Source organism: Bombyx mori, chromosome 10, assembly GCF_030269925.1.
Source record: "Bombyx mori chromosome 10, ASM3026992v2".
Taxonomy (NCBI): Eukaryota; Metazoa; Arthropoda; class Insecta; order Lepidoptera; family Bombycidae; genus Bombyx; species Bombyx mori.
In genome coordinates, this window is record NC_085116.1 from 15,234,272 (window position 1) to 15,247,171 (window position 12,900).

A 12,900-nucleotide genomic window follows, 5' to 3' on the forward strand; every position below is an offset into this window, starting at 1 on the left:
TAAGCTAAATAATTAAATTCAATTAATTCACTCACTCATAATTGGATATCTCGGATTTTTAATTAATGTTACATTTAAAATCTGAGGCCTGTTTTTATTTGTGTGTGTTCGTTGTGAATGTTAACAAAATCATGATTCGACGCGTGAATAGATTCTGAAATAACAAAAGTTTTGATTCGTTTGAGTTCTTTTAACTTTTAATTTTTTTATTGCTATAAAGAACATACGACCGGGCAGATTTTACAAGGTAAATGTCGCGAAAAAAAGTAATTATATATATACTTTTCTTTTACCTATAATACTTACATAAACTAACTGATAAACACATTAACCTTCTTTACATCACGCAATTAAGTGATAGTATAGGCTAAAAAATCTATTATAAGATATCAGTGACAATCCTAACAAGCCATCCCTATTTTGTCTTTTGGCGTTCCAATTTTGTGTTTTCTCGTCCCTCATTTTTCCAGTCTCGTTCCAAATTACCCTACATACGTCCCAATTTTCCCCAAAAAGAAAGGAAAAAATATACATTTTTTATTTTGTCGAAATATTGTATTTAAAATAAGAATATTGCAACTTACCGTTTGTTGTGGTATTTCCAGGTGTATTAAAAACTTATATAAACTGTGATCTTATTGAAAAAACAACGATAATATTACTTTTTTTAAAAGTTCTTTAAGCTGTTTTAAAACGCACTTTTCAACCACTATTTTAAATTTAATTTGACGAATTTTTGGGACCAACTAAACTCATGTTTAGTACTTCCATAGTTAGCTTGGTTTTTCTTCTATACATTGATAAATATTACCTTAAAGAAAATTAGGTAGATTCCGTGCTACAAGTACTTTGAGAATCTTCCGCAGGTTTGTCCCAATTTACCCCAGAATCCCTATTTACCCCATGTCATGGTACTATTTGTTTATTGTCAACTTTTCTTATTGATTATAGTCTGTGGTCAAATTGAGAATAGATTAAATAGGTATTGTTTGTCTTTATTAATATTTACCTAAAGTGTAGTCTTGGCGAAATCTGTGATTGTAGAAGTATAGTCTCAAAGACTATATATATAGACTATATAGAATCATAATAGTGTACAAACTTATAATTTCAATTAATTAATCATAGTCGAATTACGACAACCGGGGACTACTAGTAATTTCTAATGGCCCCAAGGCCTATCTCATATTACGAGATTATTTGATAGCATAACCACATCCATAATCAAAATTACTATAGAACACGTTTAGCAAAATATTAAAGTATCCGAAATGTCGGAAATAGCATTGCTGACAATAAAAACCGCCAGATAATTTCAATTATGTTTATTATATGCGACATCGAAAAATATTACCGCATCTATCAATTTAGGAACATGAAAATCAAGTGCCATACTTCTCCTTAATACATATTTTTCGTTTATATATAATATACCACTTAAATGTACAACATAGATTTAAGTTTCCCTTCATCGTCTACGTTCGGGGGTCCCTGTAATTGGTGTACTTACACCCTAATGCGTCTTTAGTCGTTTTTGAATTGTTTCCGTAAGCCAACCTGAACTTCCATAGATTTTCTCACTGTGATTTTGTTGGATATTTCTTAAGAAGATTTCTTTTTTTATCGTTTTTACTTTTTGTGCAAATCCCTTAGTTTTCTACTCGTGTAATTTTTTATTTTTTTTATTGCTTAGATGGGACGGGCTCACAGCTCACCTGGTGTTAAGTGGTTACTGGAGCCCATAGATATCTACAACGTAAATGCGCCAACCACCTTGAGATATAAGTTCTAAAAGTCTCAAGTATAAGCAACGGCTGTCCCACCCTTCAAACCGAAACGCATCACTGCTTCACGGCAGAAATAGGCAGGGTGGTGGTACCTACCCGCGCGGAGTCACAACAGGTCCTACCACCAGTAAAAAAAAATAAAAAAAATGGCGTACGTTTTAGGTTTTTTGTTTTTTAAACACATTTCGTAAATATTCCTTCGTGACCCGTTTGCCGCAGATGCATCATGGCGCCGGGACCAAATATATTCCGAAACGTAAATATGCGAATGAAAAGTTTTTGAAAGGTTTTTGACGAGGGTAAACGGTCCTTCGTCTAAAGTTGTTTTGTTTTTCACAGCGCTAGAATTATTTCGAGTTTGTTGCCATTTTTTTACTACGTTTATCTCCCTGCCATAGACACGACCGACTGAGTTTCTCACCGGTACTTCTCAGAGGATCGGCATTCCGATCCGGTGGTAGATTCCTCGAAGCACTGCTCTTGCTAAGGCTGGTGTTAGCAAATTCTCTCAAAGTTGAGCCCGTGAGCTCACCTACCCGTCCGTGGGTAGCTGGAATAGCCCATTGCTACTAGCAAATAGAAAAAGAAAAGAAAAGAAAATCACAACCCGCCTAATCCGTTGTAGCCCATAAACGTCATGGCCTATACGCGAGACATCAAGTCGAATAATTTCTATCACAGGTCTTCATCATACTAGAACTTGCGATTTCCTCGTGACAGAAAGCGAATTCTATGGGCTCCGTTAATCAACTTTAATAAGTAATAAGTAATAATAAGTAATGCGTTTCCGCTCGAAGGGTGGGGCAGCCGTTGTAACTATTCTGAGACTTTAGAACTTAAATCTCAAGGTGGGTGGCGCATTTACATCCTAGATGTCTATGGACTCTAGTAACCACATAACACCATCTAAGCAATAAAAAAAAAACCTTAAATCGGTTGAGCCAGGATTTCGCCAGCGTAAAAACAAAAATCAAAAAATGCTTGGATGATGTTATTAATTGGAATTTACCTTCGAAGTTACATGATAGAAATTGAGAACAATACAATTCATTGTTTAGTTCAATCATCAATGCGATAACAATACAAAACGATCAAGGTTCATCAGCAAACACATTTAATCATATTATAACAAGTCATACATACCATCTCAAGAGGCTTAAGGTAAAAGCACTAATACTAGACACTTTAAGGACAAATCAAACTTCATTCTCAGTTATCAAATGTATTTATCAAAAATTATATTAAATCTTTTTTTTTACTGTTAGAGCAACATTTAGAGATCAATTTTTTCATATAAAATATTTCAATACTGTTGTAGTTTCTACAAAAAATTACAAACTTGTTAGTTTTGCCATAGACACTAAAAGATGACAGCATCAAAAATCAAATCCACCAAAAATTGACATCAGTTGGCACTAATAATAGACACGACTTTAACGTTAGTTTTATTATAAACAATTATAATCAATCTTAAGATCATCAACTATTTTCTTAACGCTATCTTGTAAATTATCTTTTCCTATTGGAAACCCTTGTTTGACCATAGCTTTTACCCATGTTACGAGTATTTTTTCTATATCTTCGGTTAAATAACAACTTCTTCCCATTTTACGCATAATAGGTGTCTTTCCCTTGACTTTATTTAATAAAGTTACTCGTGGAACTCCAAATTTCTTTGCCGCAGTAGCTGTCGGAACACCCCGCCTCATACCCTGGACCAGGAAGGTCAAGTACTTGGGAGTCACCCTGGATGCATCCATGACATTCCGCCCACATATAAAATCAGTCCGCGACCGTTCCGCTTATTCTCGGCAGACTCTACCCCATGATCTGTAAGCGGAGCAAAATGTCCCTTCGGAACAAGGTGACACTTTACAAAGCTTACATAACGCCGGTCATGACTTACGCGAGTGTGGTGTTTGCTCACGCGGCCCGCACACACATAGACACCCTCCAATCCCTACAATCTCGTTTTTGCAGGTTAGCAGTCAGAGCCCCGTGGTTCGTGAGGAACGTCGACTTACACGACGACTTGGACCTCGAACCGATCAGAAAATACATGAAGTCCGCGTCGGAACGTTACTTCGATAAGGCAATGCGTCATGGTAATAGCCTTATCGTTGCCGCCGCTGACTACTCCCCGAATCCTGACCACACAGGAGCCAGTCACCGTCGTCGCCCTAGACACCTCCTTATGGATCCATCAGATCCAATAACCCTTGCATTAGACGCCTTCCGCTTTAACACTAGAAGTAGAGATCCCGGTTATCGTACTCGTCGAACTCGGCAAAGAGTTCGACGTGCAACCTAACCTAAGCATCAGCCCGTTGAGTTTCTCGCCGGATCTTCTTAGCGGGTCGCGATTCCGATCCGGTAGTAGATTCATTCGCGAAGCAGCTACTCTTGAGTTGTTAGGTTGGCCCCTTGGAGGCGCTCGGGTAGCTGTTAGCAAATCCCGCCCCTTCTGTCCTTGTGAAACTGGAAAGGCCTCAGGGCCACCAGTAAACCCTCAAACATATACATTATTTTATGGCTTCTTCAATATTGGCTTCAGAGTATTGAAACATCTGACCCTTTACTGGCGGCATCGTGCTCGAAACTTAAGCTGAAATTAATTGATACTAATAGTTGACATCTAGTATACCCTAATAGTTGACACTGTCTTCGTTTAGTTAGGCTCGTGTAAAATGAACGAAACTCAGATTGAAACTTTTGTTTTACAATATAAAGGCTGAATTTGAAGAAAATTAAGCTAACAAATTCAGTTCGATGTAACCCTAGTAGAAGACACACGTGTCATCTTTTAGGTTTTGATTCATTTTTGGTACTAATAGTAAACACCACTTAAAATTTGTACAAAAACAAACCAAAATAACAAGGAAATGGTCCTAATAAATCAATAATTTCATACATTTATAATATCGAAACCAACAGTAGCCAATAATTATAAATAGAAGACAAAATCATACCTGTTAAAAGTCAGATGGCTTACGGAAAACGCTAAGAATTACGCACAAAACGTCAACCTGCTCACATTGTTTGTTGTCAACTGATGCCATTTTGAAATTTGCTTCTAACACTGTACGCAAGCTTTTGAGAATGTACTATAGAAGGTACTAGGTGTCTATAACATCAATAGCAATGTTATTTAAGTGTTTAGTTTACTTATTAGAATATATATTTTTTTAAAGTGTCATCTTTTAGTTCAATGTCCAGCATTAGTGCTTTTACCTTAATGATAAGATTGATAATTCAAACTCTTGAAAACGTTAAAATAATATAAGTCTTTTTTTTCTTACCTAAGCTGATAGCCTTGAGAGGCTACGTCAGCGTAACCGGACCAGTACGCTCAAATCTGGCGTTGATGCTAAAACGAACCCTAGCAAGAGCCGTGCTTCGCAGAATCTACCAGCGGATCGAAAACGCGACCCACTGAGAAGATCCGGCGAGAAACTCAGTGGACTGTGTCTATGGGTTATATGTATGGGTCTATGAGTATAAAAAAAAGTGTATGGGTTAATTCACTCGTCGAACCTATTAATTGTCAATTGGTGTACAAATTCCAAATCGTGCACTGCACCGGTTTTGCGTAACAGCATTCACTGCGAAAAAATGTAAATAAGCGCCATCTACCTTGTCACCGTCGAACTTCTCAGTCGGCTCGTCATATATCCGTGCTTCACGTTTCTCCCGAGAGCCGCGCCGCGCTAACAACGGGGTCTGAGGGGGCGAGGCTAGCGCCAAACTATTTCTGGCACTCCCCGGCGGCGATTTTATGAACTCAATCTTACCCCCCTCGATGCAAATGTTCGGCGTCAACGGATACATCGGAGAATTCAGTACATTCGTATTAGCTAAATGATTGTAATGGTTCTCATCTATGGGTAGCGTTTTGGGTTTGTTTCTACGTCGACACGAGGAGTCGTATGCCAAAACTTGAGTTTTATCTTCGGGGTGTATTTGTCGAGGTTTCCCGGGCGGCCGGTCAGGTGGCTCTGGTGGGACATTGCCGTCGGTAACAGGACTCTCGTCTCGGTCATTGTTTGATATCCTGCAACAAAGAAAATAATTTCAATAAATCGAATATCTTTTATATATCACTAGACTACCGCCGTACTGTATTTTCTTAAGCTCAATCATTTATTTTACTAATAAGTAGCTTTCATCTAATTCAGATTCACGACTTAACAACGAATCCTTCATACTAATATTTGAGATGATTCGAATATTAAAGTAATAAAATTGAATCGCCAATCAAATGGCGTCAGTATTCATTGATGATATTTTACTCAATATCTTAAAAGTACGTAGCGGATACTATAGTCTATATACATTGGAAATGACTTAACTGTAAAAGAGCGACGGTTTTTCAAAAACTATCTAAATCCGGCTACTAAATAGGCTAAATTAAAAAAAAACTAAAAATATAACTTACATACAGGAAAGTGGTAATAGTGTAAAATTTAAACAGAAAATTGTCTGTTTAAAGTCCAAAATTTTAATGCTCATTTACAAGATTACTAATTAGACAGAAAATCTAACTAATATTAAAATGAAACAAATTTAAACTGGGAAACACTGAACGACGAAAAATATGAATAAACTCTTTTAAGAGATTTAATATCTTTGAATAACTACCACTAGATGGCGTTGTACATCCAAAATAAAGTCCAGTAAATGTTTTTCAGAATTCCTTTAAAATATACCAGTAAAAATCATAATATTTTAAAACAAATTTCTTTAAATCATGTTATGTCAGTATATATGTCAATTATTGATGAAAACGATGAAATTATGTAACAATCGACAAAGTTATTAACAAAAAACCTGCATCGCGCTATTAGAATTCGCAAAGATTTCAGTATATATACTCTCAGCTTTATAATTCTCTCGGAAGTGTATTCTTTAGTGTGAAGTTACAACTGTCACGTTTGATACCCCTAAGGGGAGTCTCGTGCAGCGAGTAGCATCACGCATTCGTTGCCAGGTATTGCTCCTTGTAATGTGCGCCGACAGACGATCGCCCGCGCGGCTGCGACGGACTAGACGCGCACTTTCCTCGGGCTGCCTTTGAACCTTGCGCGGTTTTAGTTAACTCGTTAGCTTAGCTCCGGTTAATATTGAGCACTTCCATACTGTGGCGGCGAGGTTTAACTCGATTGCCAGTTTTTTGTATTTCTTAATGCAAAAATTAAAATACACTAACTCTAACCTAATTTTACTACTCTCTAAGCCTTTGGGAGATAACGGCTTGAAGATCTATTGCGGATGCAGTAAGTACTGTGAAACGGCTGTACTACAGGGACTCTGACCAATCATCGTTCTCGTCAAACCCGTCGCATGCGAGTAAATTAACCCACAGACACAGCCCACTGAGTTTCTCACTGGATCTTGTCAGTGGATCGCGTTTCCGATCCGGTGGTAGATTCTACGAAGCACGGCTCTTGCTAGGGTTCGTGTTAGCAACATCGTCAGGTTTGAGCCCCTTGAGCTCACCGACTAGTTAAGGTTACGCTGATATAGTCTCTTTAGACCGCCAGCTAGGAAAAAAAAGGGACGCTGCCCCGTAGGGAGGCCCAAGTACCGCTGGTCAGACGTTGTGGAAGGGAATTCACGCAAGCTCCAAGTGCCGGACTGACCAGGGGTTACGCAGCGCCGGGATGAATGGTAGCGTTTAAACGCCAATAATTATTGTCGAAATCCAAAACTCCACTCACTGCAGGATCTATAGCGCCAGCGTGGTAATATCTAAGTCTTTACTACAATTACAGATTTAGTGGCTTGTTACATTTTAAAAGAGTAGCGAGATTTGTAGCTTCTAGCGTAGATCATAGTTCGATAATTGTTTGGATAAAAATACGCTAAAATTATTTGAGTTAAAATTAAGTTCAAAGAATGCTCACTGGTCGCACTACGAAAAAGGTTTACTCTTGACTTTTACTTTGAATTCATGTTTAAAATCTAAGCCCTCGTACAAACAAAGAAGACTACATAATTTAAACTTAATTCACTAATTCAAAACGTCCTCCGAGAGACAACATCAACAGTAGTATGAGAAACGCCAATCTTTACGTAAAAACATTAATACTTTATAATTATTCCGTATTAATTTTTACTATATTTTAATCTTTGAACGAAGGATCATTTATTTATATCAAAATTGACCTCCACGTAATCTTTATGTTTGTTTAAACATTCAGCTAAGTTTGCGTAATCCTTATCATGGTTTTATTCAAGCAATAAAACTCTCGCGGTGGTTATTTCTGCATCAAATTCTAGAGATTTTGTGCGGTAGCAGTAACTTTTGAGAGATTGAAATTATGAAGAGATTGTCATTATATTATTTCTGATTCGAATACTTTACAGTTTTGGGGTCACGAATTTTAAGTTTTTTTTAAAAAAAAATAGTGCCTTCGCGCATATTTCTACTACAGTTATCGATTGTTACAAATTACTTTTTTTCCTGCCTAAGCTATGTCATTAGAGGCTATGTCAGCGTAATCTAACAAGTACCTAAGTGAGCTCACGGGGCTTAAACAACAACAGAACAATAGGTGGACCGTAAGGTCGTCTTCCCATCAATCAATAAACATATCTTATCACAATACGTTTATAATCTTATCCTCAGTACATTCTCCTACTTAACTTATCTACTTCGAATTCATACTTTTTACATCTCTATTTCTTTGGCGTTCCTCTCCGAATGACGGAATAGGCATTATTCCAAAGCAACTCTAAGTTTGACCGAAGGAGCTCATGTTAGGGCAGATGTTAATAAAGTGGCAGGCGATGCTCGACTTCTGCGAGTCCACCATCTCGCAGAAGGAGGCGGCGGAACGGGAGAGGGAGAGCTTTTCTTCCCTCTCGGCGCCGTGCCGCGGCCGTCGGGCCGGGGGTCGGAGGAGGGCGTTTGTCCAGCTCCAGCCCCTATGAGGAGGCAGTCTCCTCCCGGTGATGGTCACGGGGCGACCTAAGGGGGTTGAGGCTGCGCCGCACGCTACCGTCACTCTAGCGCGCTGGCACCAGGAGGACGGGACGGCGCGTCGGCGGCTGCGGACTGCGATGCGGTCCGCATTTTCGTCGTCGCTGTCGTCGCCGAACATACTGTTGAAGAGCAACCCGTTCGGCGGTGTATCGCGTTCCGACCCGGCAGGCTGGTTCTGGCCCAGCGGGGTATCCCGGAACACCAGCGGCACCGCCCGGGCGGCCTGGTAGGGCCGCCGTACCGCGGAGACCGACGTCGTTGGTCGTCGACTATCGCCTCGACGACCCGTCGGTCGGGCGTCCTCGGGGTGGCGCCGCGTGTCTGGTTGTAGTGTTGACCGCGGGAACCCCCCTACTCTGAACGGGTTCTGACCCCGGACGGAGATCGGACGTCGGGCGTAAGAGTGCAGGGGAGTCGTTTAGTGGGTGGGCTCTAAAATCCTTGGGCCCACGATCTGCTCTCAACACCTGCAGATCGTTGAGTCTCACATACCCCGCGCGCCCCCTAGGCGCGGGGACCTCGTAGGAGGTTCGGCCCCCGGCCCGAAAAAAAAAAAAAAAAGATGTTAATAAAGTATCCCAGTCTAAGACTCGAAGTTCAGGTACATTATTCGGTGAAGTTAGCATAACGCCTAACCTCTAACCGGTAATCGTAACGTGGAGTCTATATTCTTTCGTTCCAAAAGGATTGATCCACATTAGGGAACATAACCCTATTTGTTCCGATCTACATTCTTACATTTATTTATACGGGAAGGAAGCGTTCCGCCCAATACAGTTAAGTAACAAATCACTATAATGTACAAACGAAAATGCACTTCATCGGTTCGTAATAAGAAAAGTATTGGCGAAACGCGGAGATTCCGTTATTGTTAGCCCCATTTACACGGCAATATTTTCATCGCAACGCGTTCTTTTTTGTCTGTTTAAGTACTAACACTTCAACTTTGAACGTGTCCGTTTATTTTATTTGATTTTTAACAAAATTCAATTTTGTATTTGTGTCTTTTTTTTCTTGAAACAAATTAGCTCGGTGATGTGTGTATTTAAAAACGGTATTGACTAATAGTAAAGTTCTAAGATACACTTGAGCACTTCGTAGAGATTTACATGGGACGCTACATATTTTTGTGTTGTAATTTTAAACATTATTAAGTAATATGTAATAATTTTTTTTTTATGGGATTTTATGACCTGGTAACTGAGACCTTTAAGTCATGTCTTATTTTAATTTATATTCATATTTTTTATGAAAAATGATATTATACAGTGAAATGAAATGAAGATGATTAATTTGAGACATTAATCAACTGGGATGAAATTAAATGATATGAAATGAGATGATATGGGATAAAATATAATCTCAGTAAAATGGTGGTCATTTACTAAAATTATTTCAGTGGACTTTTTGGAGGATCCCGAGAAGTTGCGTCCAGCGGCTTTGTCTCATTTTCCCATATTTGTGCACTTTCACAGATATTAAACAGTTGATAAACCACCGTTACTACACATTTAAACCTGAAGAAGCACTAAATAGACAAAATAAAACAAATCACACAACTTCACTTGCGCATAACGCATTTCGTGTGACATGCTAGTACGATTTTGGTCCCCATAATTTTCATACCCCGGGCCTATATATGTAAATCGATTCTAAAGGAGTAAACTCCAATAAAATAATTTTTACGTATTGTTTTTTTATTGCTTCGATAGGAGGAAGAGCTCATGGCCAACCTTGTGTTAAGCGGTAACTGGAGTCCATATACATCTATAACGTAAATACCTCCATCCACCTTGAAACATTACTTTTAAGATCTCAATTTTAATAGTACAACGGCTGTCCTGCCTTTCAAACCGAAACGCATTACTGCGCGGGTGGTGGTACAGACCCGTGCGGGCTTACACGACGTCCTACCAGTAATTACTCAATTTGTACGGGTTTAATTTTTATTAGACGACGCTATTCCTTCACCGTGGCAGTCATTCGTGAGCTTTTGTCAAGTACGTATTTTATTGGAAAAATTTGTACCGGCCTGCGGGATTCGAACACCGACACTGTCGCATCGCTCGATACGAATGCACCGCGCGTCTTATCTTTTAGGCCACGACGACTTCAAATGTTGTTAATGTTCAAGAATTATTAAAGTTTAGACAGTTTGTTTTTATTGTTCTGAAGGAGCGGAGCCTTTATGTGATATTAAGTTGCCTTATGACACCACCTTTTATACAAAATGCTTCAGTTTATCTTTCTTTATATGTATATATAAAAAAACTAGTCATATATTTTTAACTGCTTGTCGATGTTAAAATTTTTTGATTCGTGCTCTGCTTTATAGGTGAATCAGGCAAAGGGTAGAAGTAAATTTAAGAAAAACAACAAACACGTCGGAATGTGCTTAAAATTATATAGATGTATATAAAGGTAATAAAGCTATTAAGGTTTTTGTCGAGTCATAGACATAATTCAAAGTAATTTTACGGTTTACGATTCCTACACTATTATTCGCACAATAATCAAATATCGTCAAATAGTGCTTTGGGTCTTCCATCACCACGGAAACTGTTCGAAGTAAGCTAAGTACTAAGCAAAGTATTCGAAACGTTCGAAATAATACAATGAAATTCTAAATGCGAGATTAAAACGTAAAATAAGTTTACTATTGTATAAACGACGAGGCACTTACGCGTGAATACCTTTTGCCTTTTGAACTGTCAATGTCACAATGACAACACGAACATTTAGCAATCTTCATTAACGCCTCCACAAGGTACAAGGTAATCAGCGCGAGACTACAATTTGGCATAATCGATGTAAACTTCGACATTTATATGTGTGTAAAATCGCAAATAATAATAAATTTCGACACGTCTCTGAGCCGCATTACGTGTATTGGCATTTTTTAATTTATTGCTTAGATGGTTGGCCGAGCTCACAGCCCACCCGGTGTTATGTGGTTACTTATTTCCGTAGACATCTACAACGTAAATGCGCCACCCACCTTGAGATATAAGTTCTAACTTCTTACTTAGTACTTCTCCAGGTAGTATGGATGAACTCTACTTCGGTGGCGGGCGGTGTAATGGTAAAAACGAGATGAAGGTATCATCTCGAACAATTCTTCAGAGCACTTCAAGCCACTGGCTACCGTTAATTACTTCCCACAGCCTCGTTTGAAGAAATCTCATACTAGCATAAGTATCTATAAAAACCAATCCAATCCCGGGTGTTGTCTCTCGGAAACCGGCTGAAACCGGATAACGGTATTTCATCAATTAAACCAATCAATTATGAAAGTGGTTATTATTAAAGTACTGCGACCGGTTTCAGTGGCAGTCAACTCGAAATAGAGTAACCTAGATTACGTGAATCATTGCTCGAAGTATCTCAGTCTATATTGAGATTAGAACTTGGTATGCTAATGAAGCGAACGAGTTTGAATATAGGAAATAAATTTAATGTATACAAGTTGTTTTCAAGGGAATATATTATATCAAGCACTAGCTGACCCGGCAGACTTCGTAGTGCCTCAATCGATAAATAAAAGACTTAAGCTTTTTCATAAAATCAACTTAAAACAAACAAAAGGAATCCGTCCGACGGGAGACACATCAAAGGAAAAACAAAATTGTTATTATATTTTTATTCAATTCCGATCATTTTCATATTTATCTACCTTGTAAACCTTCTCTGGACTTCCACAAATAATTCCAGACCAAAATTAGCCAAATCGGTCCAGCCGTTCTCGAGTTTTAGCGACACTAACGAACAGCAATTCATTTTTATATATAGCATGATGTTGCTTCTACATAAAGTTTAAAATGTTTTAGAATTTAAGAGCTTATGGATGATGGGACAGCCGTTGTGAAATGCAATTGAGAGTTCAATTTCATGTCTAGTGGTGGGTGTTTTAAAGCTTATGGGCTCAGGTAAGCTCTAGTCACAAAGTCCATGCCGTCACCCATCCACGCAATAAAAACCAAATAGTGATCATTGCCATGATCAATCCACGATATGAATGGAGCTTCTCTATCTAATGTATCATTAACAGGTCCTAAATAATTTGATACTTTGTTTATTTTTTATTCTGCGTTAGTTACCTTTAATTGTAATTAAAGAATAAGATCGGTA

General features: G+C 38.6%; 1 protein-coding gene across 4 annotated transcripts in view; it reads right to left on the reverse strand.

Moving 5' to 3' along the window:
- Positions 1-12,900, reverse strand: part of LOC101740438 (uncharacterized) — a 495,801-nt gene that overhangs the window by 363,438 nt on the left and 119,463 nt on the right. For all 4 annotated transcript variants that reach the window (XM_012693444.4, XM_004921632.5, XM_012693534.4 and 1 more), the window contains exon 2: positions 5,421-5,838. In XM_012693444.4, the coding sequence (XP_012548898.1) occupies positions 5,421-5,838 (418 nt within the window). The remainder of the gene's footprint in view (positions 1-5,420; positions 5,839-12,900) is intronic.